General features: G+C 56.0%; 1 protein-coding gene across 4 annotated transcripts in view; it reads left to right on the top strand.

The window, feature by feature from the left end:
* RBM19 (RNA binding motif protein 19) overlaps nt 1-20,681 on the top strand; it is a 106,742-nt gene that overhangs the window by 2,278 nt on the left and 83,783 nt on the right. For 3 of the 4 annotated variants that reach the window (XM_081288512.1, XM_081288511.1, XM_081288510.1), the window contains exons 2-13: nt 6,890-7,072; nt 8,511-8,630; nt 8,751-8,789; nt 9,019-9,211; nt 10,647-10,888; nt 11,908-11,988; nt 14,948-15,026; nt 16,769-16,840; nt 17,620-17,823; nt 19,250-19,380; nt 19,957-20,075; nt 20,426-20,522. In XM_081288512.1, coding sequence (XP_081144638.1) covers nt 6,890-7,072; nt 8,511-8,630; nt 8,751-8,789; nt 9,019-9,211; nt 10,647-10,888; nt 11,908-11,988; nt 14,948-15,026; nt 16,769-16,840; nt 17,620-17,823; nt 19,250-19,380; nt 19,957-20,075; nt 20,426-20,522 — 1,560 coding nt within the window. The remainder of the gene's footprint in view (nt 1-6,889; nt 7,073-8,510; nt 8,631-8,750; nt 8,790-9,018; nt 9,212-10,646; nt 10,889-11,907; nt 11,989-14,947; nt 15,027-16,768; nt 16,841-17,619; nt 17,824-19,249; nt 19,381-19,956; nt 20,076-20,425; nt 20,523-20,681) is intronic. The other variant, XM_081288513.1, reaches the window with a different exon arrangement.

Genomic DNA, 20,681 nt, shown 5'->3' with positions numbered 1-20,681 from the left:
TTATCCTCTGAGGATCCCATTTTCTCCTCTCTAAAATGTGCCTAAAAGTCCCTAACTTGGTGATTGTGAGATTTGGATGAGCTCGGAGTTATTATCCAGCTCCTCTGGAGATTTCTTCCTGCTGGGCAGCCAACGCCTATGGGTTCCTCTTATTTCAAGCTTGTTTGGTTGTTTGTGGCTGCCCTGGTGCCCCTTGGTCCCCCTACCAGCCACAGGAATCTCTCCTCTGCTGGGAAAAGTCGCTGAGCTGTGAGGGTGGTCCTGGGGCCTTGGGGATTGTGGGACCAAGTTCTGTCACATTTCCATGGCTGCCATAACAGGTGGCCACACTTCCTGATGTAATACAGTGCGTATTGATTCCCACAGTTTTGGAGGTCAGAGATCTTAAGGTGTCAGCAGGGCTGCCATCCTTCCGGAGGCTGCAGGGGAGAATCTGTTCCTTCACTTTTTCAGCTTCTGGAGGCTGCCTGCCCTGAGTGGCTCCAGGCCACACCCTTCAACTTCAGTCTGCAGAGTGCTGCGGAGCATCTTCCGGTTTCTCTCCCTCTGTTTCCCTCATTACATCTCCTTCTCTGACTCTGATCTTCCTGATTACTTAGGACCTGGGTAATGCAGGGTCCTCTCCTCAGCTCAGGGTTCCTAATCGAATCAACATGGAAAATCCCGTGTGCCATGTCTGGTGTGTAAGCAGCATCTGGGGGGCTAGGGTGTGGTCATCCTTGGGGAGTCTGTGAACAACAGAGCGTGCATACTCCATCTGGCCCTCCTTCTGCCCAGCCTTTTGAAGTGGCTGCTGGGCAGCGGTATGACGATGATTCTGTCCTTGGTCCTAACCTTGTAGCAGCCACACAGAGCACCGAGACATCCTGTGGCCCTCGTGAGTCTCATTTCTTCACCAGTGAAGTGAGGAGGGCTAGCCTGAGGGCTGTTGGGAGTCGCTGGGGCTCCAAAGAACTTCCCCATCCCAGCCCCCCCAGTAGAGCCATCCAGTGGTGAGCCCTGCTGGCTCACATGATCCTTACCCTCCAATCAGAAAGCACCCCATGCCAACTGTCAAACCCTTCAACTGTTAAACTGTCATAACTGTCAAATCACCCCCCCACCCCCGCTCTATAAATATGCAGAGCAGTTCCTCAGTAAATGGGCATTTTCTCTGACAACGAGCCTTGTTCGTTCTTTCATTGGTGTGGAAACCCGGGAGGGGGACTCCTTGCTGCTCTAGGGCCCCCTCCCTCAAGGCTTGCCGTCCTCGTCCTCTCTGCTGCTACTACTTCCATAACACCGGCTCTTCAGTAGGTGAGTTCCCTTATCAAGATCCAACTTCAGACGGGCTACGCAGGGGCTTTGACCGTGATCGTCCAGCAAACCTCTGATGCCCAATCTGGAGGAGAGAACGCACCCCACCACGACCTTCACGGTCACGGTGGACTCTCTGGGACCCGGTTCATGAGCGGGAGGTCCTGAGGGGTGGTAGAACAGGCACTCCCCTCCCTGCCTCTCCCCCCCTCTTTCGTTCTCTCTCTCTCTCAATAACCACCCTTGTATGAGGGCCTCTTCTTCCCTCCCTGCAGACTCCCCCTTATTAAATTCTGCACACAAGATTGGCCTTACTATCAATTAGACAATCAAAGTCAATGGCCTCCAGGAGGATCCCTAGATCCCGCACGAAGTTCTTCGAGATCTGTTTAACTTCTGCGAGCGCTCGAAAAAGTGGAACAAGATCCCCTATGTTGAGGCTTTTTCTCTTCTTCGTTCTCACCCTGACCTATCCGGCAGATGAACCCCCTCCCTACCCACCTCCCACATCAGCTCCGTCCAGCCCCTCAGGTGCTCCCCCTGACCTGGCCGACACCTTTAGTGCACCCAAACCAGGTCCCGCTCCCTAGTCCCACAAACCATGGCCCCCTTAAGAGAGGTTGCTGGACCTGAGGGCATTATCCGGGTACATGTCCCATTCTCTATGAATGACCTCACGCAACTCGAGTGAAGGTTGGGCTCATTCACCACAGAAGAGAGTTTCAGTGGGTCCTCCAGGCTTATAGCCTCACTTATATGTTATTGGTTAATACTCTCCTTCTTGAGAAACATACCAGAGACTGGGAACTTGCCAGAGCCCATGAGGACGAAACTCACTGAGTTAATCCCAATCACCCACTGGGGCCACTTGCTGCCCCAGATCAAACTTCCGACAGAGATTATACACAAGCTGGCATGCAGAGTAGGGACCGATTCTAAGCTCGAACAAGGTCCTGCCATCCCCCAGACTGAGAAATTTCAGATGCGTGCCCAGGCCCTGCAGGGTGCTTCCTTGGGTCACTGCCCATCACTGGAATTCCCCCGCCCCCCGTGCCTGCTTCAAGTGTGGCATGGAGAGACATTGGGGCTCTGACTGTCCTAGATCCTGTAGGAGGCCTATGGCCAGGGAACCCTCCGACCTTCTGGCCATGGCAATTGAAGATTGATGGAGCCTTGGGTCCTTGTCCCCGGCCGTAACGATCAATAGACAGGGATCCAAGGTGCGGAGTCAGGTGGATAGGTGCAAGGTTGACTTTCTCCTTGACACCGGGGCTACCTTCTCAGTCCTGACAGAATTCTGGGGGCAAACAGTGCCGTCCACCTCTCCTATTGTCGGGGTAGGAGGAAAGACCATCTATCCAAGAAAGACTCCCCTATTACTCTGTTCCATAGACAATTTCCCATTCTTTCAGACGTTTCTAGTTATGCCCCAATGTCCAGTTCCTTTGCTTGGCCAATATATTCTCTCTAAATGCCCTGGCCCAATGTCTCTCCTTGCCACACTTGAACAACAACATCAACAACAATCAACATCCAGGCTCCTGGCATCAGTCAGGCCCCAGAATTGGCCTGTTCATTTTTTCTGGCCCTTTTGGCAGAAGACTGGCCATTCTGCTCCACTTATGAGTCTGACATGAAATACTATACTAACCTGGTTGACCCGATTGTATGGGATACCCACACCCCCTCCACCATTTCCTGCCCACCAGTTAACGGTCATCTCAAAGATCCTAACTTTCCCCAATCAGGCTCAGTACCCCCTGTCCACAAGCAAGGGGTACCTCCATCCTGCTCATTCCCCTTACAATACTCCCATACTAGTGGTAAAAAAGCCCAACGGGTCCTATCACTTAGTTCAGGACCTACAACTCATCAACACCTCTGTTAGGCCCATACACCCTGCTGTCTCAGGTCCCCCATACTGCCACCCACTTCTTAGTCATAGATTTAAAGGATGCTTTCTTCTCCATTCCCCTTGCCCCCGAATCACAAGATCTTTTTGCCTTTACCTGGACAGATCCCACCACCAGACATTCTCGACAACTAACCTGGACTGTCCTTCCTCAGGGATTCCGAGATAGTCTACACCTCTTTGGACAAACCTTGGCCTCCGACCTCCAATCTTTTCACCCCCAGTGCCCTGAATCCACCTTCTTGCAATATAGTCCAGCAAATCTCTTTGCCCACCTGCAGGGAGGAAAGCACCTCACCACAGCCTTTAAGGCTACGGTGGCCCTCGGGGATTCCTTCCTTGGGCAGATTCCTAAAGTCCTGGTCCTCTCACTTTAAGACTCGGCCGCTAGAGAGATGCTTACCCTCTCCTTCCTCTCTCTTGCCCTGCCTCTCCCCTCTTTCTGGCCCTGGGAGTATTTGGTCTCTCCAGGAGGGGTCCCAAAAAGCCTTGGCCAAGGTCTCCCACGGCTCTGGCTCCATCCAGGATGAGAGCTTCGACTGTCAGGATTCGGTGATGACCAATCTCTGCAGCTCGAACCTGCCACTTAGGCACTCCTGATTTTTTGGCTCTAGCGGGGACTCCCCTTTTGCCAATAAATCAGTTTCCTCCTTCTCTGCATCCTCTTCCCTTCTCCTTACATGGGTAATGTGTCCTCTCTGCCGGTCGACTCTCCCCTACGGTGTCTCTTAGATCAAATATAGCACCCAGGCCTGGCCCACTCATCCCTTAGACAACCAAAGTAGATGGCCCCTTTTTGGGTCCTTGGATCCCTCCATTCTAAGGGATCTCTATAATTACTGTGAGAGTTCAAGATTCTTCTAGCCCTTCCAAAGGGCGCTCAACAGATGACACAGTTCTCCTACTTTCTTGGCCTTAAAGGGATATCGGGCCTCTCCACAAAAGGCCCAAATAGCATGTAAAGAGGACACATATCACTCAAGGGAAAAGGGCCATTACAGTAGACAGAAAACAGCTTATTGTATCTATACCTACACCAAAGACCAAAGATGACAGTCACTTCCTCCTTCCAGGTTTCTATCCCTCCTTGTCTCTCCTTGAAAATCCTTCCATCTCTTTTTAGTCCTGCTCTCCATTAAACCCTGCCTCCCTCCTCCCATCTTCTCCCTCACATGAAGCGGTTAAAGTGGCGGGGTATGCTGTCGTTTCCCTCTCATCCATCACAGAGCAAAACCTCTCCCACCCAATACCACCAGCCAACAAGCTGAACTCATAGCTGCCTCCAGGGCATGCGAGCTAGCAGAGGGAAAAACCCTCTCCCTATATACAGATCTCCCACGCAGCCATTTGGAAGAAAGGGGGCTATTGTCCACTAGATCAGCTGCCCTACAGAGCTTCACCTCCTCTCTGCTACTCTTCCTTACCACCGGGGATCGGCCCAAAGATCCCCAACAACTCTTCCAGTTTCTTCACTCTCTATTCCATTCTAGTCCACAGAGTCTCACTAGTTTCTTTCACTCCTTTTTCACCCTTTCCTCACGCGATAAGACCCTCCTACAACTGATCACTTCCGCTTGTCAGATCTGCCAGAAAACCAATACCAATACTCCATTAAAACCTAAACCTTTCCCTTCTCATCAGGCCCACGGTCGTATACTTTTTTGGGATGAGTTGAAGCCCTTTCCACTTCTAACAAGTGGGCCTCTATGGTAGTTGACCTGTTGGTTACTCACATAATCCCCCATTTCGGGATGCCCACTTCTATCCAATCAGACAATGGCCCAGAATTCACCTTGCAGATAACTCAGGGACTGGCTCATGCGCTATCACTCTCTTGGCATGTCCATTGCCCTTAGCGCCCCCAGGCTTCTGGAAAGGTTGAAGGGACCAGTGGGTCCCTTAAAGAGACCCTCACCAAGCTCACCATGGAACTAAGCCTGGACTGGGTCAAGGTGCTCCCCTTGGCTTTATTGTGCATTAGGGCCTTACCAAAGAAGCCTTCTAATCTCTCACCTTTTGAAGTCATGTATGGCCATCCCCTCGTTCCTCCCAGATTGCCTACAGAACCCCTACCCTCCGAAACCTATGCCCTGCCCTCCTCTTCCATCTGTGCTCTGAACTCTGGTGCTATCAAGACTGGCTGCTTCCTGACCGACCCTAGTATCTCTCAAAACCCTACCTCCTTAACACCTGGTCAACTTGTTTACTATTGCCCACCAGGGCAAAAGCCCCCTTTAAAACCAAATGGAAGGGCCCTGCTCAGGTGATTATGTGCACTCCCTTGGCGGCCAAACTCAAGCTGTCTAATAACCAACTTACCCTGTGGATTCACATTTCCAGGCTTAAGCCCGGCGTTCCTACACCTTAAGAGCCAACAATCGTCACCTGTTACTAAGTACTCTTGTCATCCCTCCTCATAGATTCCATTCAAGCTCTGCCTCTCCTGGGTCTCTGTTCTTAGCCCAATACCTAATGCCTCCCCTCATTTCTGGCCCCTCTTGGGTCCTCTCTTCTCCCTATGTCTGGAGATTCAAAGCAGGTGACCCTAAGGGCCCCCTCCAGCCAGACCCCCTGCTCCTCCTTACTACAGAACCCCCCACACACACTTGCTTGGATCTGGCCGGTAGTAGGACCGTTGTGTGTTGTCCTTCTGACAAACCACTTAGGTGTCCGGAGCATGGTGACCCCTGGATAAGTGTGAACTACCCCTATCATAAGAGAGCACTTTACCAGTTGCCTTCTGGGCCTAAGGAGGAACATGTGTGTTTTGTTCACCGTCCCAGTTTTGTAAGAATTTCAAGTATCAGTATTTAAAGTTGAGGTGTTTCCCATACAACCTGGAGAGATCTGACTGCTCTCAAAGGGAAATCAATGGGCCATCGTCCTCCCTTGGCCATCTTCGTTCAGAGCTTGGGAGAAGCTGCCTTCTTTATTACAAAGCCCGTGCTTTCTTGGTGTGACTGGGGAAAGCTGGGAACCCTGATAAGTGAGAGAAGCAAGCTGGTTTGGAAAGCTGGGATATTTTGAGAAAGGTAAAGAGAGAAGCAAGCTGGTTTCAGAGACACCCAGGTAGGAGAGAGTTTGAAGAGCAGCCTTAATAGAGAGGGGAGGGAGCTTATTGGACTAGGAATGAAGAGTGGAATTGAGGGTGTTAGGTGCAGGACAGGCTGGTCTGCAGGGCATGCCAAACAAAGTTACCTGCAGGATGACCTGGCTTCTCAAGCCCTCTGTCTGGTTCTTTATCACCTGTTTGCTTCAAGCCCAAATGCCCAAGCCCCTGCTCAAGGCTGAACACTTAACCCCCTGGTGCCAACAAGGCAGCTTGCAGACCCAGAGACCCCATTAGATTTGGGCTATAAAAACTCCCTCTGCCTGTTCCTTCCCTTTATCATAAAGTTCATTGAGACTCAGGTGGGTAACAAATTTCTAATCCAGCTTTTAACCAGCTTCTCAGGAACTACCAACTCCTGGCTACTGATGGTACCTCCAGTCCAGACCTATGCCGGGTGGACTGACGTCATCAATGAGAGGCATGTTCGTTCTTTCAGGGACCTGACCTGACTGGCACAGAACACTGCCACCTCCTCGTCTCTGGTTGCCCCTAGAGTCCTGGAGCCCCAGGTTTCTAGCCATTTGTCCCTTGCTGAAGGACTCGCCAGCTCCTCCCACCTTCTGTTCCAGATGAAGGAGGAGCGGTTCAGGCAGCTCTTCACCGCCTTCGGCACGCTGACCGACTGCAGCCTCAAGTTCACCAAAGATGGCAAGTTCCGCAAGTTTGGCTTCATCGGCTTCAAGTCCGAGGAGGCGGCCCAGGCTGCGCTGAACCACTTCAACAAGAGCTTTATCGACACGTCCCGGATCACAGTGAGTGGGCCCCTGATTGCCTGTCCAGAGTGTCACCCGCCGCTCCACCTGTCAGCGACACTTGGGTCCCAAGGCTGTCCTTTTTAGGCCCTGAGCCTTTTGGCCTGCCTCAGCGGTTCCCGCTCTTCTGTGTGTAAGAGTCTCCCGGAGCCAGTCAGACTGCTGCTGGGCCCGCCCCGGGCTCTGGCTCAGTGCGGGAGTCACGCGGAAGAACAGGCCTTCTGGAGCCTCAGTGGCACCTGTGCTGCCAGCCAGGAGGGCACTTGAGCCACAGGTGTGCGTCCTTCACTGCCCGACAGCAGGCGCTCAGGAGCCACTGGTCCCTGTCCTCAGGAGCGCTGGCAGACGCAGGTGCTGAGTTCAGGGTGGTCACTGGGTCAGGGACCCTGGGACAACTGAGCAGGACCCACCCTGGCCAGGGAGGGGTCAGGAAAGTTTCCTGGAGGAGGAGGTCCCACAAGGGTCACCCACAGGTGTTCATTGACATGATAAAACGTCCCCAGCCCTTTGCTGAGAAGGGAAAAGCCAAGATGGAGCAGCATAGAGCCCGAGGCGACGCACGGCCTCACCTCTCGCTCTGTGTGGTGTGAGCGTGGTGGCCTGCGGGGTCACCCAGGCTCTGGTGGTTCATCTTTGGTGACAGGAGTTGGAGTCACAGCTTTTTGACCTTCATCATAGACTTAAGGGACTGCTGTGGAAGTCCACGCAGCCAGGATGTGACCAAATGGCAGGCTCTTTCTTTGGGGAGGGTGGTGGGTGACCAGGGCGTCCTTAACTGTCTGGGAGTTGTCACTCCTGGCTCCCAGCAGGACCGGCCCTCACCAGGGTCACTTCTGAGAGTGCGTTGGAGGCTTTGGTCTGGAGAGGTCTGGCTCAGGCTTCATCCTCAGCACATTCCTGGCCCCGGGCCCCCCACCCCCACCCCCCATCTCCCCTTAACTGGGAGGTTCTCCCAGACCAGCGGAGCTTGCCTCTTGGTCACCAGTGATCATAGGAGCACAGGCGTCCCCTGCACCCGCCCTTGCTGATCACTGGCCTACATCATCTCATTCCGTCCTCAGAGCCACCATTTGGCGTGGATGGTCCTGAGTCCCCAGTCTCTGTCCCTGAGGGCCTGGGTCACCTGGGGCAAGTTGCTTCACATCTCTGTGCTCCAGTTTTCTGGTCTTGAATTGGGGAGAGCTGTGGCTTCACTGCCCGCTATCCAGAGGCTCAGCGTGTCCACGGTCCTCGCGGGGCACTCGGTTGCTGCGTGGAACTCCCCAGTAGACGGTGGCTAGTGTAGTGACATCGCGGAGGACAAAGCCAAGGCGGGGTGGTAGTCCTCTGCTTCCACTCTACTAGTGGCTGTAAAGCCCAGGTTCACAGGTGCTGAAGGGCGGAACACTCAGGACTGTGGCTGTCACAGCAGGTGTGACAGTCGCCCTTTCTCATGCAGGTAGAGTTCTGCAAGTCCTTTGGGGACCCAACAAAGCCCCGAGCCTGGAGCAAACATGCCCAGAGACCAAGGCAGCCTGAGCAGCCCTCACAAGGCTCTGTCCCCCCGGAAATTAAGAAGGTATGCAGGTGACCGCGCCAGTACCAGGCCTGTGTGGGCAGGCGGTGGCTCTGGAGGGGTCTGCAGTTCCATCTGCCCTCCCCCTCCCATGTGGCCCTCATCCTCTGCCTCTGTTTTTAGGATGACAAGAAGAAAAAGGCCCCACGTGAACTGGAGCAGGTGAGTCTGTCCTGTTGACCGAGAGGGCGGGAGCAGCCGGTCGGAGGGGTGCAGGCTGGTCCAGAAAGCAGAGCCCACACCTCGCGTGTCCTGCCGTGTCCCTGTGGACTTGGGGTCCACCAGAGATGAGGAGGATGCTCTCCCGGCTGGGAGTTTGGAGGGCTAAGCCCCACTGAGTCCCCTCTGCCTCTTCTCCTGTGTCCCTGATGCCTGCCTCCGGTGCCCCCAGCTGAAGGAAGACACCGAGTTCCAGGAGTTCCTGTCGGTTCACCAGAAGCGGACACAGGTGGCCACTTGGGCAAATGATGCCCTGGGCACTGAGCTCCCAAAGGGGAAGAGCAAGCCGACCAGTGACTACCTAAACTTTGACTCCGATTCTGGGCAGGAGAGTGAGGAGGAAGCTGCCGAGGAGGAGCCAGGAGGTTAGGCTTGGGCACTGCGCCTATGTACCTGTGTCCCTCAGCTGCAGCCCTGTGGCCCACGAACACCTGCTGGCAGGCACTGGCTGCCCCTCCCTCAGACACCAGGCCTGCGGCCGTCCAGACATGGCTCGGGAGCTTTCTAGTGGGGGGATGAGGTCACCTGCAGGAAGGTCTGCCATGACTGCTCCTAGTTACTTGCTTGTCAGTCGGCAGTGTTCACCGATTGCATGCCGCGTGCTGGGCTCTGGGGACATGGCACTGAGCCACAGACAGGAACTGTCAGCTGTCATTGTGGTGAGAGGAGAGCAGTAAACAGATGATCACCAGGGGACACATCATGGGGTCATAGCCGCTACGGAGAGGAAGCAGGAGAGCTTGGGAGGGAGCTGCCGGGGAAGGCCTTGCAGGGTAGGTGAGCCTTTGTCCTCTCAGGCTCAGCGTGCTGGGGCAGCTGGTGGCTAGTGACCGGCTGCAGCACGGGGTGGCAGCTCTGGTTGGGGGTCAGTCGGACTGGCTGAAGGCAGAGGATATGTACGTAGCGTCACCTGTGTGCCTGGCAGGGTTTCTGTGCTAAGCTGGGATCTGGAGGACTTGTGGGACATGGTGGGACACATAGCCAGGGGCAAAAAGGGGGTCGCAGACCAGGGCACAGCATCAGAGGGACTCAGGACAGGGGAGCACGCAGCTGCAGGGCGGACTGGCTCTGGGTGCTGGAGCTGGGAGGATGGGGCCCAAGGAGCTCGCACAGGCCTGGAGCAGAGCGGGTGGGGCTCCATGCTCAGCGTCCAGAACTCAAGGGTGGGGTGTGAGGCTAGAAGGACAGTTGTGACAGCCGAGCAGGCACACTCCTCCTTCCCGGCTGTCTCTGTAGCACCCCTCAACAGCTAGCATCTCACCAGGTGTCCCCTGTAAACCGTTCACACCTGTGTGCTTCCAGCAGGGTAGCAGATAGCAGGTGAGTTAGCCAGGGGCCCAGCACTGGATCTGGGCTGGGGTGAGGTCCTAATGTTTGGGGTGTTTGCTGCCTAAGTAGATGATCGAGCGTGGCTCCCACCAGGGTTATGTGGGTGGCCCTGTGAGATGATGGGTGGGTACCGTAAAGGGTTCACTGTAGAAACGGTTCTGCTGTGTAAGTGCTTTCTGTGGCACGTGAAGCCCCTTAGTGTACATGACACAATTGGGAAGGTGACTGATGACTGGGAGGGGCCATCCAGGGGAGAGCCTGGCAGGTGGCAGGGAGCCATGGAGCTGTGTGTGGCACGGGAGCTTCGCCCTCTCATGGTGCCCATCAGAGGGTTTATTGGGCCGCTGGGCACCAGGGCCCTGATTGTGGTGAGTGTGGTCCACAGGCTACCCCCCAAGTTTCCAGCCCTGTGCTGCCCAAGTCTCTCGCTGCTCAGGAGGGTGACCTCCTCCCCGCTCCCTGCCCTCTCAGCAGAGCAAGGCCTGGAAGCTAAGGCGGCTGCCCAGCCGGGGCTGTCGGACATGGAGTACCTGAAGTCCAAGGTGGTGGCAGCCGAGTCCTCTTCCTCAGAGGAAGAGGAAAGCGAGGACGAAGCCGTAAACTGTGACAGAGGCAGCGAGGAAGAGGAGTCCCCTGCCGCCCCCGACCAGCTGGAGCAAGGGAGCCCAGGGACCCTGCCTGAGAGGGGGAGGCCGCAGGAGCCCGGAGCCCAGGTATGTGCCTGCAGGAGGGACAGCGGGGGTTGTGTGCCTGGCTGGGGTTGTGATGCAGAGGAGAGAGCCCAGCAGCCCGCCACGCACTCCCCGATCCTCTGGGCTCATTGCCTGCTACACGGGAGAGGTGGCCTGCCGGGGCTCTGGGCACGAGTGAGGTGGTGACGGCTGGGTTACTTGGTGTTCAGTCACAAGGCAGGCAGGTATGGGTGGGCTCCTCGTTGATGGACAAACCTGCTGTCACTGGATGCTGTCACAGTCGCTCATCCGGCAGTCTCCTGCCTGCATTTTATAGATAAGAAAACTGAGGCCCAGAGAAGGGAAGTTACAGGTCAGGCCAAAGCCTGCGTCTGCCAGGCTCTAAGGTTGAGATTGTAAAGGTGGACGCGACCCTTGAGGACAGCCACCTTGTCTCCCACCCGGAGTCCACTCCTCCGGACACAGAGTTTGGATGTGCGTGCATCCCAGTCCCTTCTGTGGAAGCTCCAACAAGAGGAAAGGGCTCCGTCTGCCTCCTCCTCTTCCCCTTGCTCTTCTTCACCCTCCTTTCTAATGCCCACCCTGTCCCTGTCTAGGGAGGTCAGAGGGTGAGGGGTTCAGCTCTCAGCTCTGACCCTATGTGACTGCTGGGCCTCGAGGGTGCTGCAGCCCCACAGGTCTCTCTGATCCTCATCTGGAAGGGACCTCCTCTCAGCGCCCATGTCTGTCACCGGGCAAGTGGACATGAGTGGTAGCAAGGGTCTCTGCCCCGGGGCTCCTCCATCTCCCCAGGCCTTTGATGGCCTGGGGCGCTGCTCTCCCCGCCACAGTGCCCTAAGCCTTGGCTGCAGCCCTCAGAGGCAAATGGAGACCCCGCAGCCGCCACCTCCACCTGTGCCTGGACCCTGAACCCGCTGCAGGCACAGATGCGGCACTCTCATGCTACCCTGTAGCCTCCACTCCTAGAGCTGCCATGTCCCAGTCTGTCCCCTGCCACCGCTGCCCCAGGGAATCCACTGTGGTCGTTTCTCTTTGTTCAGACAGAGAAACCAGCAAACCAGAAGGAACCCACCACGGCCCACACCGTGAAGCTACGGGGAGCCCCGTTCAGTGTCACAGAGGTAGGTGCTCTGAGGAAGATCACCTGTGGGCGCAGACGGGGGTGGGAGGGGAGCTTCTGTTGCCTGAGGCCATTAGGGGTGAGAGCGAGAAGGAATTGAAGGCCCAGAGGCTGACAGATGACATCTTGGGCATCTTCAAGGAAGGAAACAAGATGGCTGCCTAGAGCTTAAAAAAAAAAAAAAAAAAAAAAAAAACACGCTAGGGGAGCTTGGGCCAGGGGAAGGCCGAGTGGTCAGTGAGGTCTCTGTTGGGAGCCCTCACTCTGCTCCCGTAGGGGCAGCCGTCTTGGACACAGGTGAAGGTGTAGGTATTGCTGCAGCCCGGCTCAACACTATTTCCAGAAACAGGCCGCAGGCCAGTCAGAGCACGGGCTGCAGCTAGCCAGCTCTAGGTCTGCGCCAGCAGAGGCGCCTGTTTTCATTTTCCTCCTGTGACGGTCAGAGAAGCTCACTACAGGAAATTCTAAAGGACACAGCTACGTGACAGAACCTGAAAGTCACCTACAACTGGGATGACCACGTGGGTTACCGTCCACACTGAGCTGCGAGCTGGGGTGTAGCCAGGTGGGGTGCCAGGGTGCAGGTAAGGTTACTGCAGGTCTAAGGACTAGAGCTGGAGGTGCCAACTGTCCTTGGCACAGTGGGCAACCCTGCTCAGCATTCCTGTGTCCCACCCAGTGGCAACCACTGGTACTTTGGGGACATGCCTTCTTAGATGCTTTTTCCTGTGCACTGACACTGGTCTGGTTTCTCATTCCCATTTTGGTTAGCATCGTCCCTGCAGCAGGACCGCGCTTGCTGCCCACCACTGCCTTGTTGTGTAGTCTTCCTTCCACAGGAGATGCTTTGATACACTTTCCTGATCTCCTAAAGTGGACGTGGGAGCTACTTACAATTTTGTGCTATTAGAAATACTGAAGCAATTACTTGTGATTAGGGTCAGATTTTTTGGGGGGTGGGGCGTACCAAGATGGAACCCCAAGGCACATAACCACTGAGCCACATTCTCATCCCTTTATATGTTTTGAGACAGGGTCTCACTAAGTCTCTGAGGCTTGCTTTGAACTTGTGATGCTCCTACCTCAGCCTCCAGAGGCACTGGGATTACTGGCCTGCCCACTGTGCCTGGCCTAATTAACTTTTTTTGAGGAAAAAATGAACCCTTGCCCTACTCCTCCTGATAAAATCAGGTTCAGATACATCAAGGATTTGAGCTGAAAAAGTGTCTTTCTAAGCAATTTGTAAAGTTTCGTGGGAAAAAAGAAAAAAAATAGGTTGATTACCTACCTACCAGCCCAGAGCTCTGGAAGCCAGCAGCTGTCATGAAGTCACAGTGGTTCATGCCTAACAGAGGCAGGAGTCTAGTGTCTCTAATTTACAGAGAGATTTTTATGAAGGATTTATGACCCAACAGAAAAATAACACAAAGAACAGAAAGTTTTCAAGAACAAGAACTCATGTTTGGATTCTGTCATGATTATCAAAAAACAAAATCAAAACTGGAGTTCACATTTTTCACTTGCCAAAATGGTACATATCATTCATCTTTGGCAATAAACATTTTCTTGCCTTTTAGAGGGCCGCGTGGAGCTGCCTGGCAACATTACGGACATCCAGGCCATTGCAGAGCTGGTGCCTGGCCAGGGCTTTGCCCCCAGGTGAATCCTGGCACACCAGAGCCTAGATGCGGGAACGCTCTTGCAGCTTTCCTATTATTATTTATAACTCAACATGTTGATTTGCAGTCATTGATAAGAATAAAAACCCACATCAACCCTGAAGCTCCATTTCTGGGCAAGTGGTGTGTCCATGGTTCTCGGAGGGGAGTGGTCTACCCCTGCACAACATCTGGCCATGGTCAGAGGTACTCTTGATGGTAACATCTGTGGGGGGCTTCTGGCCTCTAGTGAACAGAGACCAGGTGTGCTGTGTAAGCCCTGCCAGACACAGGACAGCCCCCACAACAAAGAGTCACTAGCCCAAAATGTCACCAGTGCCAGGTTAAACCTGGGTTAACTCAGAGGGACAAGTGAAAATGGTATAAGATGACGTATCACAGAAAAGAACATGATGACAGGGAAGACCCCCAAGGTGCCGCAGCCAGTAGAAAAGGCCAGGTGTGGAGCAGGACATGGCTTCATCCCCAGAGGAACCTAACTGTGTGTGACCCACCATGCTGGCTTTCCTCTGGGCAGGGGACGGTTTGGAAAGAATCTGGTAATTGCAAACTTGGATGCAGTAATGTGAAAGCTCAGAACTTGGCTGGGATTCTTCCACTGACCTGGAGTGCCCGGATGTGTCCTTATGTCTTTCTGTCACCTTGTAGGGCAAGCTACATCAGGGCGGGGCCTCAAGGGCTTACCCCAGTGCCCAGTTGGGAAATGGATCTGCGGCTTTTGTTTTACAGAAGGAGCTAGGAAGAGTGAGCTGGCCTAGGAGTTAGGAACCAGTTTGGTTTCCTGATTTGTACTTTTTAGTATTTGTTAGAATTTCACACCCTGAATGTTCACATATTTTTAAAAATCTGTTTAAATCTCACACATGTCCAGAGAAGGGAGTAGTTAAGAATTGGGGGCCTCCCTACAATGGAACTTTAGGTTTGTCACTGTGATTAACGTAGACAAATATCCATGCTTTAAAGAGAAGTAAGAAAAGCCAGCTTTAACCCCAAGTATTTAAAAAAACAAAAAACAAAAAAACAACTCCTTAGGAACAAAGACCAGATGTAATGCCTTAAAACGCTGCTGCTAATGTTACTATTTTATAATTACATTATCCGTTTCTTCTTCAGTTTTTATTTCCCAGTTTTTCTTACTTTTGGTGGAGGAGAGGTGAGTGTGATTTAAAGGAAGGAGGAAAAACCGTAATCATTTCGTTATCTTTTCTGGTCCAACACTTTGCTCCTTATCTCTGCATGGTTTCTTGGGGGACTGATAAGAGGCAAAACTTGTCCTTGCAGAAAAATGTCCTGGAATTCCTGGCGCCCCTGAAACCAGTGGCCATTCGAATAGTGAGAAATGCCCACGGGAACAAGACGGGTAAGGCCTGGGAGCTGGGCGGATGTGCGGGGGAGGGCTGGCCACATGGTTGGGGAGGTCCCAAAGCAGCCTTGTCCCTTCTCCTCCTTGGGGTCCTCAGTTCTGTGGATGTGGCTAACTGTTCAGGACGCAGATCTGTGTCATCCTTGCCTCTGGCAGCCTGGCGTATAGTGTCAGAATTTTCTCCTCCACTGTTCTAGTAGGTTCCCCTGTTCTGTTCAGGTAGATGCCTGCAGGTCTGGGTTTGCTGGGCTAAGTCCATGGGCGGCTCTGCCAGCGGGCAGTGCTCTACCTCTCTGCACATGCGTGGTGTTGCCCCAGACTACATCTCCCCAGGTGTCCGCTCCGGGCTATGAGCCTCCTCCCCTGGCCTTGGAGCCCTGGGTCTGGTGTCTCGAGGCAGTGAGCATGGCTGGAAGAAGGTGGATCTGGGAGATGGCCACCTGCCCAGCCCAGGGGCCAGCTAGGCCAGAAAGCCGTAGAAGACCAGTGGCAGAATAGCCACATTTCAGAGAACCATGCTAAGGCTCTGTGGCCACTGGGTGTCTGGACCCTGGGGTTGGGAGTGTCTTGGCAGGAAGATGCCACCTGGGCAGAGTGGTCAGGTCTGGCTGAGCTGGCACCCGTGGAGAAAGGTGCCCCTTCGCCGGGGTGGTCCAGTGCCCTTTCTGTGTCGGGTCTCGTCCCTCCCCAGCTCTCGCGCCCAGCTCACCAGGATGATGGTTCAGGCAGCTGTTACTCCTGGAGCTCAGCAGAGGGCAGTGTGAGGGGCAGGGGACAGAGCCCCTGCCCAGGTTCACAGCCCAGCCAGCCACTTAGGAGCCCTGTGACCTGGGACAGGAACTCAGCCTCCTTTCCTCATCTGCATAAGGGGTCAGACCTGTTGTGCAGTTGGGAGGGGTCAGGGTCAGCCCCGGACGGTGTGAGCACTGGGCACGCTCGGAGTGCAGCTGTTGGTGCTGGTGGCGGGGCCACCAGTTCATGGCGCCTCAGAGACCAGGCAGGGAGCCAGAAGGAAGGTACCTGCCTTGCTGGGGCTCAGGGACAGCATCATGGAGGCCCTGGCGCTGGAGAGAGCCAGCACCTGAGCATGACACTGTTGAGGGCAGCAAACGACCCAGGTGGAAGTGCGGGGGGCGGAAGCTGGGATGGGCCCTGGGGCTGCAGTAAGTAGGGGAGCCTGGGCCCAGTGGAGGCTCGGGCTTAGAACAGCCTCAGGTTTAGAAAGGCCCGCTGGCCAGTGCAGGGAGGGCCGCTGGCAGCCGGAGGCAGTGGAGGCTTTTGCTTGTGTGGGCTGGTGGGGGAGGCTGGGGGAGACTGTGGTGGTGTAGACGGGGTGCTGCTTGGTGGCTTCACGGGTCAAGGCCCAGTGAGGTTGAGGCTGTGGAGGCCTCTGCACCTGCTTGTTGCTGTGTAGTCACGGCCTCTGGAGCTGCAGGCAGGGTGGTATGGAGGTGACCCTCCAGTGCTGGGCTGGGTCACAGCGGCCATCGTGAGCATTTCTTCTCTGCAGAACATGGTTAGGAAAGGGGTGAGGCTGGGAGGGAGGCACAAGGGGCCTGGTTTTTGCGCCTTCACCCGCAATGCCAGGCGGGTGCTGAGTGCTCCTCCAAAGGGTAGCCAGGTGGGGGGTCAGCCTGTGCCGTGGCGGCTCCCGCTTTCTGCACCTAGCCAGGTGCCCACGTCCTCTGACTCCGAGCGTTGGCAGGGCTGGCAGTTACCTTGTCGTGGTCCCCTCTCAGGGTACATCTTCGTGGATTTCAGCAGCGAAGAGGAGGTGAAGAGAGCCCTGAAGTGCAACCGGGAGTACATGGGTAAGGAGGCGCGGCGCTGTGTCCCGGGCTCCCGCGTGGGCCCTGGCTTAGGTACTTGTGCTGAGTGTCCCCTCCTGCCACACGCTCTGGGCACTGAGGGTCCAGCAGCAAACAGACAGGGGGCAGAGAGGCAGGCGGTGCTGGAGCAGGTGAGGGGCACATGACCCTGGGACAGCACCGGGCAGGCAGGGTATGAGGCGAGGGCCAAGGAGGAGGAGGCAGGTCTTCCCCAGGGTGGCCGCCGGGCCTCAGGGGCACGTGCAGCCTGGGGTGAGCAGCAGGCCTTCCTAGGGCGCAGGGTTGGTGGAGGTGCAGCAGGTGCACCGTTCCTGAGCTGGGACATGGTCCTCAACCCATCTGTGGCATGGACGCCTAGTGGGGCAAGTGTGTGGGGAAGGCAGGGGTCCCCAGGAGTCCTGCCAGCGAATCAGGCGGAAGGTATTGACTGAGTGCTGGGGTGCAGGCAGAGGCAAGCGACCCCTGAGCCCTTTGGAGGCGTGCGAACAGGTAATCGTCCAGGGTGGCTGTCACAGGAGCCTTTCTCAAGACGGAGCAGCCAGTAGTGCCTAAGAGTAGGCCAGAGCCCAGAGGGATGTGTCCCTGTGGCTCCCGAGGGCCAAAGCCACGTGGCAGGCCACACAGGGACACAGAGTATACTGTTGGCCGTGGCCCTCCTCAGCCAGAGCGTCTGGCGGGCAGCAGTGAGAGGCCTGGGTCACCAGCCAGTCCTCTGACAAGGTCTGGGCCTCCCTGGAGCCCTGACCCCTCCACTCGTACAGGTGGACGCTACATCGAGGTGTTCAGGGAGAAGCAAGTCCCCACAGCCAAGGGGCCCCTGCAGAAGAGCGCACAGCCCTGGCAAGGCCGGACACTCGGGGAGAACGAAGAGGAGGAGGATCTGGCCGACTCCGGAAGACTTTTTGTGCGTAACCTGCCCTACACGAGCACAGAGGAGGACCTGGAGAAGCTCTTCTCCACCTACGGTAGGACCTGCTCCTGGGTAGCCCCCGGCCCTGGGCAGCCCCCTCCACCTCCCTCTAGCTCTTGGCCTTGGGCAGTGGCCCCAGCTGGGGTCTCCTCATCTTAGAACAGGGCTTGCTGTCCCTCCCTGCTGCAGATGCAGTGGTATCTTTTGCTCTCTGAACTTGAACTTGGATTTTCTCTTCTTTCTTTTTTTTTTTTTTTTTTTTTTTTTTTTTTTTTTTTTTTTTTTTTTTTTTTTAATGGTTCTGGGGATTGGACCAAGGGGCGTTGTACCACTGAGCTGCATCCCAGTCCTTTTCATTTTTTCTTTTGAAACGAGGTCTTGGTAAGTCAGTGAGGCTGGCCTTGATCCTCCTGCCTCAGATTCCCAAGCTGCTGGGATTAGAGGCACAGCCACGACGCCCGCAGAGCTGGGATTCTCACTCTCTCTCCAAGCACCGATCTGGAGAGGTGGAGGCATTTTCCTAGGCTTCCTTGGCTGCTCGGTGTTGGGATCCAGCGGCCGCACAGCCCCCAGTGCCCGCAGTGCTCCTCTGCCTGGGAAGGCTGTCCTTTTTCGTCTTCCATCCAAACGAGCTTCAGAGAGGAGGCCACAGCCAGGGCCCTTTGTTCTTGCCTCGGTCGTTACTTCTTGGACTGGGAACTTGCAGGCCTGTAGTTGTGCTCGGCCACATGGGGCTGAGTCTGGAGGTGCTGCCTGAGCCCCTGTCTCTTGGGAGGCTGGCCTGGACGTGGAGCATCAGAGACAGCGTGATGTCCACGGAGGTCCCACACGGGACCTGAAGGTCTGGCCATGCTGTCCTGCTCCCCAGGTCCTCCCACCCAGGCTGGTGCCCTGGCTACACAGCAGTGCTGCGCAGGACAGGAGGGGGATTCTCCGTAGGAACCAAATTAAAAAAATAAAAACTCATCGAAATGCAGGCCCCTGAATTGAGAGGAACATCCATAGGCTCCAAGTGCCCATTTGGGAAGAGGAAGACCCACAGAGGGGACGTGGTCACACCCTGGTGTTCAGAGTGTCCACTGCAGACAGTGTCCTCTGAGTAGGACAGAGTCACAAACACTTCTGCGGCACTAAGTGTAGCCGGTGCTGGGTAGTAACCACACACTGACTCTTGGACCTTCGAGGCCACCCTGTGTTTGGGGACTGTTGTGCCATTCACAGGCGAGAGGAGGAGGCCTGAGTGGGTGAGGTGACCAGGCCAGGGCAGGCTGCACGTGACGGGGATGGAGCCAGGTGCCCCTCCTCCCCCACTTATTAGGCACGAGGGACTGTGAAATGACGCCCTTGACCTTGGGCCTGGTGGCTGGCACAGTGCAGCTGTTCTGTGTTCGTGTGGCCGACCCCTTAGTGCCCGGCCCTTTCTCACCCCGAGCTCAGGCCCAGCTCCAGCTCCAGCAGGCTGACGCCTCCCCTGTCCTCAGGTCCCCTGTCGGAGCTCCACTACCCCATCGACAGCCTGACCAAGAAGCCCAAGGGCTTCGCCTTTGTCACCTTCATGTTCCCTGAGCACGCGGTGAAGGCCTACGCGGCCGTGGACGGACAGGTGTTCCAGGTGAGGTGGCTTGTGGGCACCGGGTCACTGAGCCTGGCGACGGAGAAGGCCACGCCAGGCGGCTGTATGAGCAGGCGTGCGTCTACGTTCTGGTTCCCAGGACCCACAGTGGCCAGCCATGTGAGCTACTTGAAGGGAAGATGCTATGAAAGGGGAGCTTGCTGGGGTGTGTGGGTGGCCCTGAGGAACCAGGGAGCTGCTGCTCCCCCAGTGTCCCCGTGCGGTGTGCCCAGGCCCGGGCCAGGCCACCTCCAGTGCTCCTCCATCCATCTGTTCATGGCTTATTGGTCTCACGGGCACCGGGCCAGACTGGCCCCTGCCGTGTGCAGCTCACAGTGTCCTTGTGCAGGGTCCCGCTGGGGGAGTCGGGGCCGTGGGGTGCTCACAGAGGGGTACAGTCCCCTTGGCGTGGCTGTGTCGGGTGCCCCCAGCCTCAGCTGGACGGAGAGTGACCACGTGGCTTTCTGTCTGCCGTCCCCGTCTCCCATCAGGGCTCAGTGGTGAGTCCAGCTGGCTTATGACAAGGGGACATGATGGAGGGCGGGGCTCCGCTCACCTCCTGCTCTGTCCCCTCAGGGCAGGATGCTGCACGTGCTGCCGTCCACCATTAGGAAGGAAGCCAGTGAGGACATGGATGTCCCCGGCTCGTCCTACAAGAAGAAGAAGGCGTCCGAGGACAAAGCCCGCAGCTCCAGGTCCTCGTCCGCCCTGCGTGGCCTGTGCACCCCTCCAGGCTCTGCCGCCCGGGCCCTTTCCCTCTGTCGGGTGGGGCCTTCAGGGCCTCAGTGCCCCACTGCGCATCAGGAGAGCGGGACTGTGTCAGCATAGGTTCTGAGGTGTCACCAAGGGCTGGGTCCCTGGCACAGGGCAGATGCCGACACTTGTCGGGGCTTGGGTTTGCGTCCTCACTGCAGGCCTGGTGCTCGCCCAGGACAGGAGAGCTGGCGGGGGCGGGGAAGGCCGGCGAGGCTCATGGCAGTTTTGGTGTCTGTGAGAGGCCTCTGTGGGTCCCAGCCTGACCCGTTCTGCCTGCCCCTGCCCTCAGCTCCCACAACTGGAACACGCTGTTCATGGGGCCCAATGCCGTGGCTGATGCCATCGCGCAGAAGTACAGTGCCACCAAGAGCCAAGTGTTCGACCACGTGAGTGAGCCCGAGTGTCTTGTGTGTTGAGTCCACAGACTTCCTTCCAAATACTGTCCATGGTCGCCCTCTGCTGGGGTCGATTCAAGCAAACCCTGAAGTATTTTTCAGCACTTGGTAAAGGACGTCCCTTGGTTCTGCCCATTAGCTGCTTTCTCC

This window comes from Spermophilus citellus, assembly GCF_964194105.1.
Source record: "Spermophilus citellus genome assembly, chromosome: 3".
Classification (NCBI taxonomy): Eukaryota; Metazoa; Chordata; class Mammalia; order Rodentia; family Sciuridae; genus Spermophilus; species Spermophilus citellus.
Note: the sequence above shows the minus strand (reverse complement) of the source record. Positions and strands in the feature narration are given on the sequence as shown.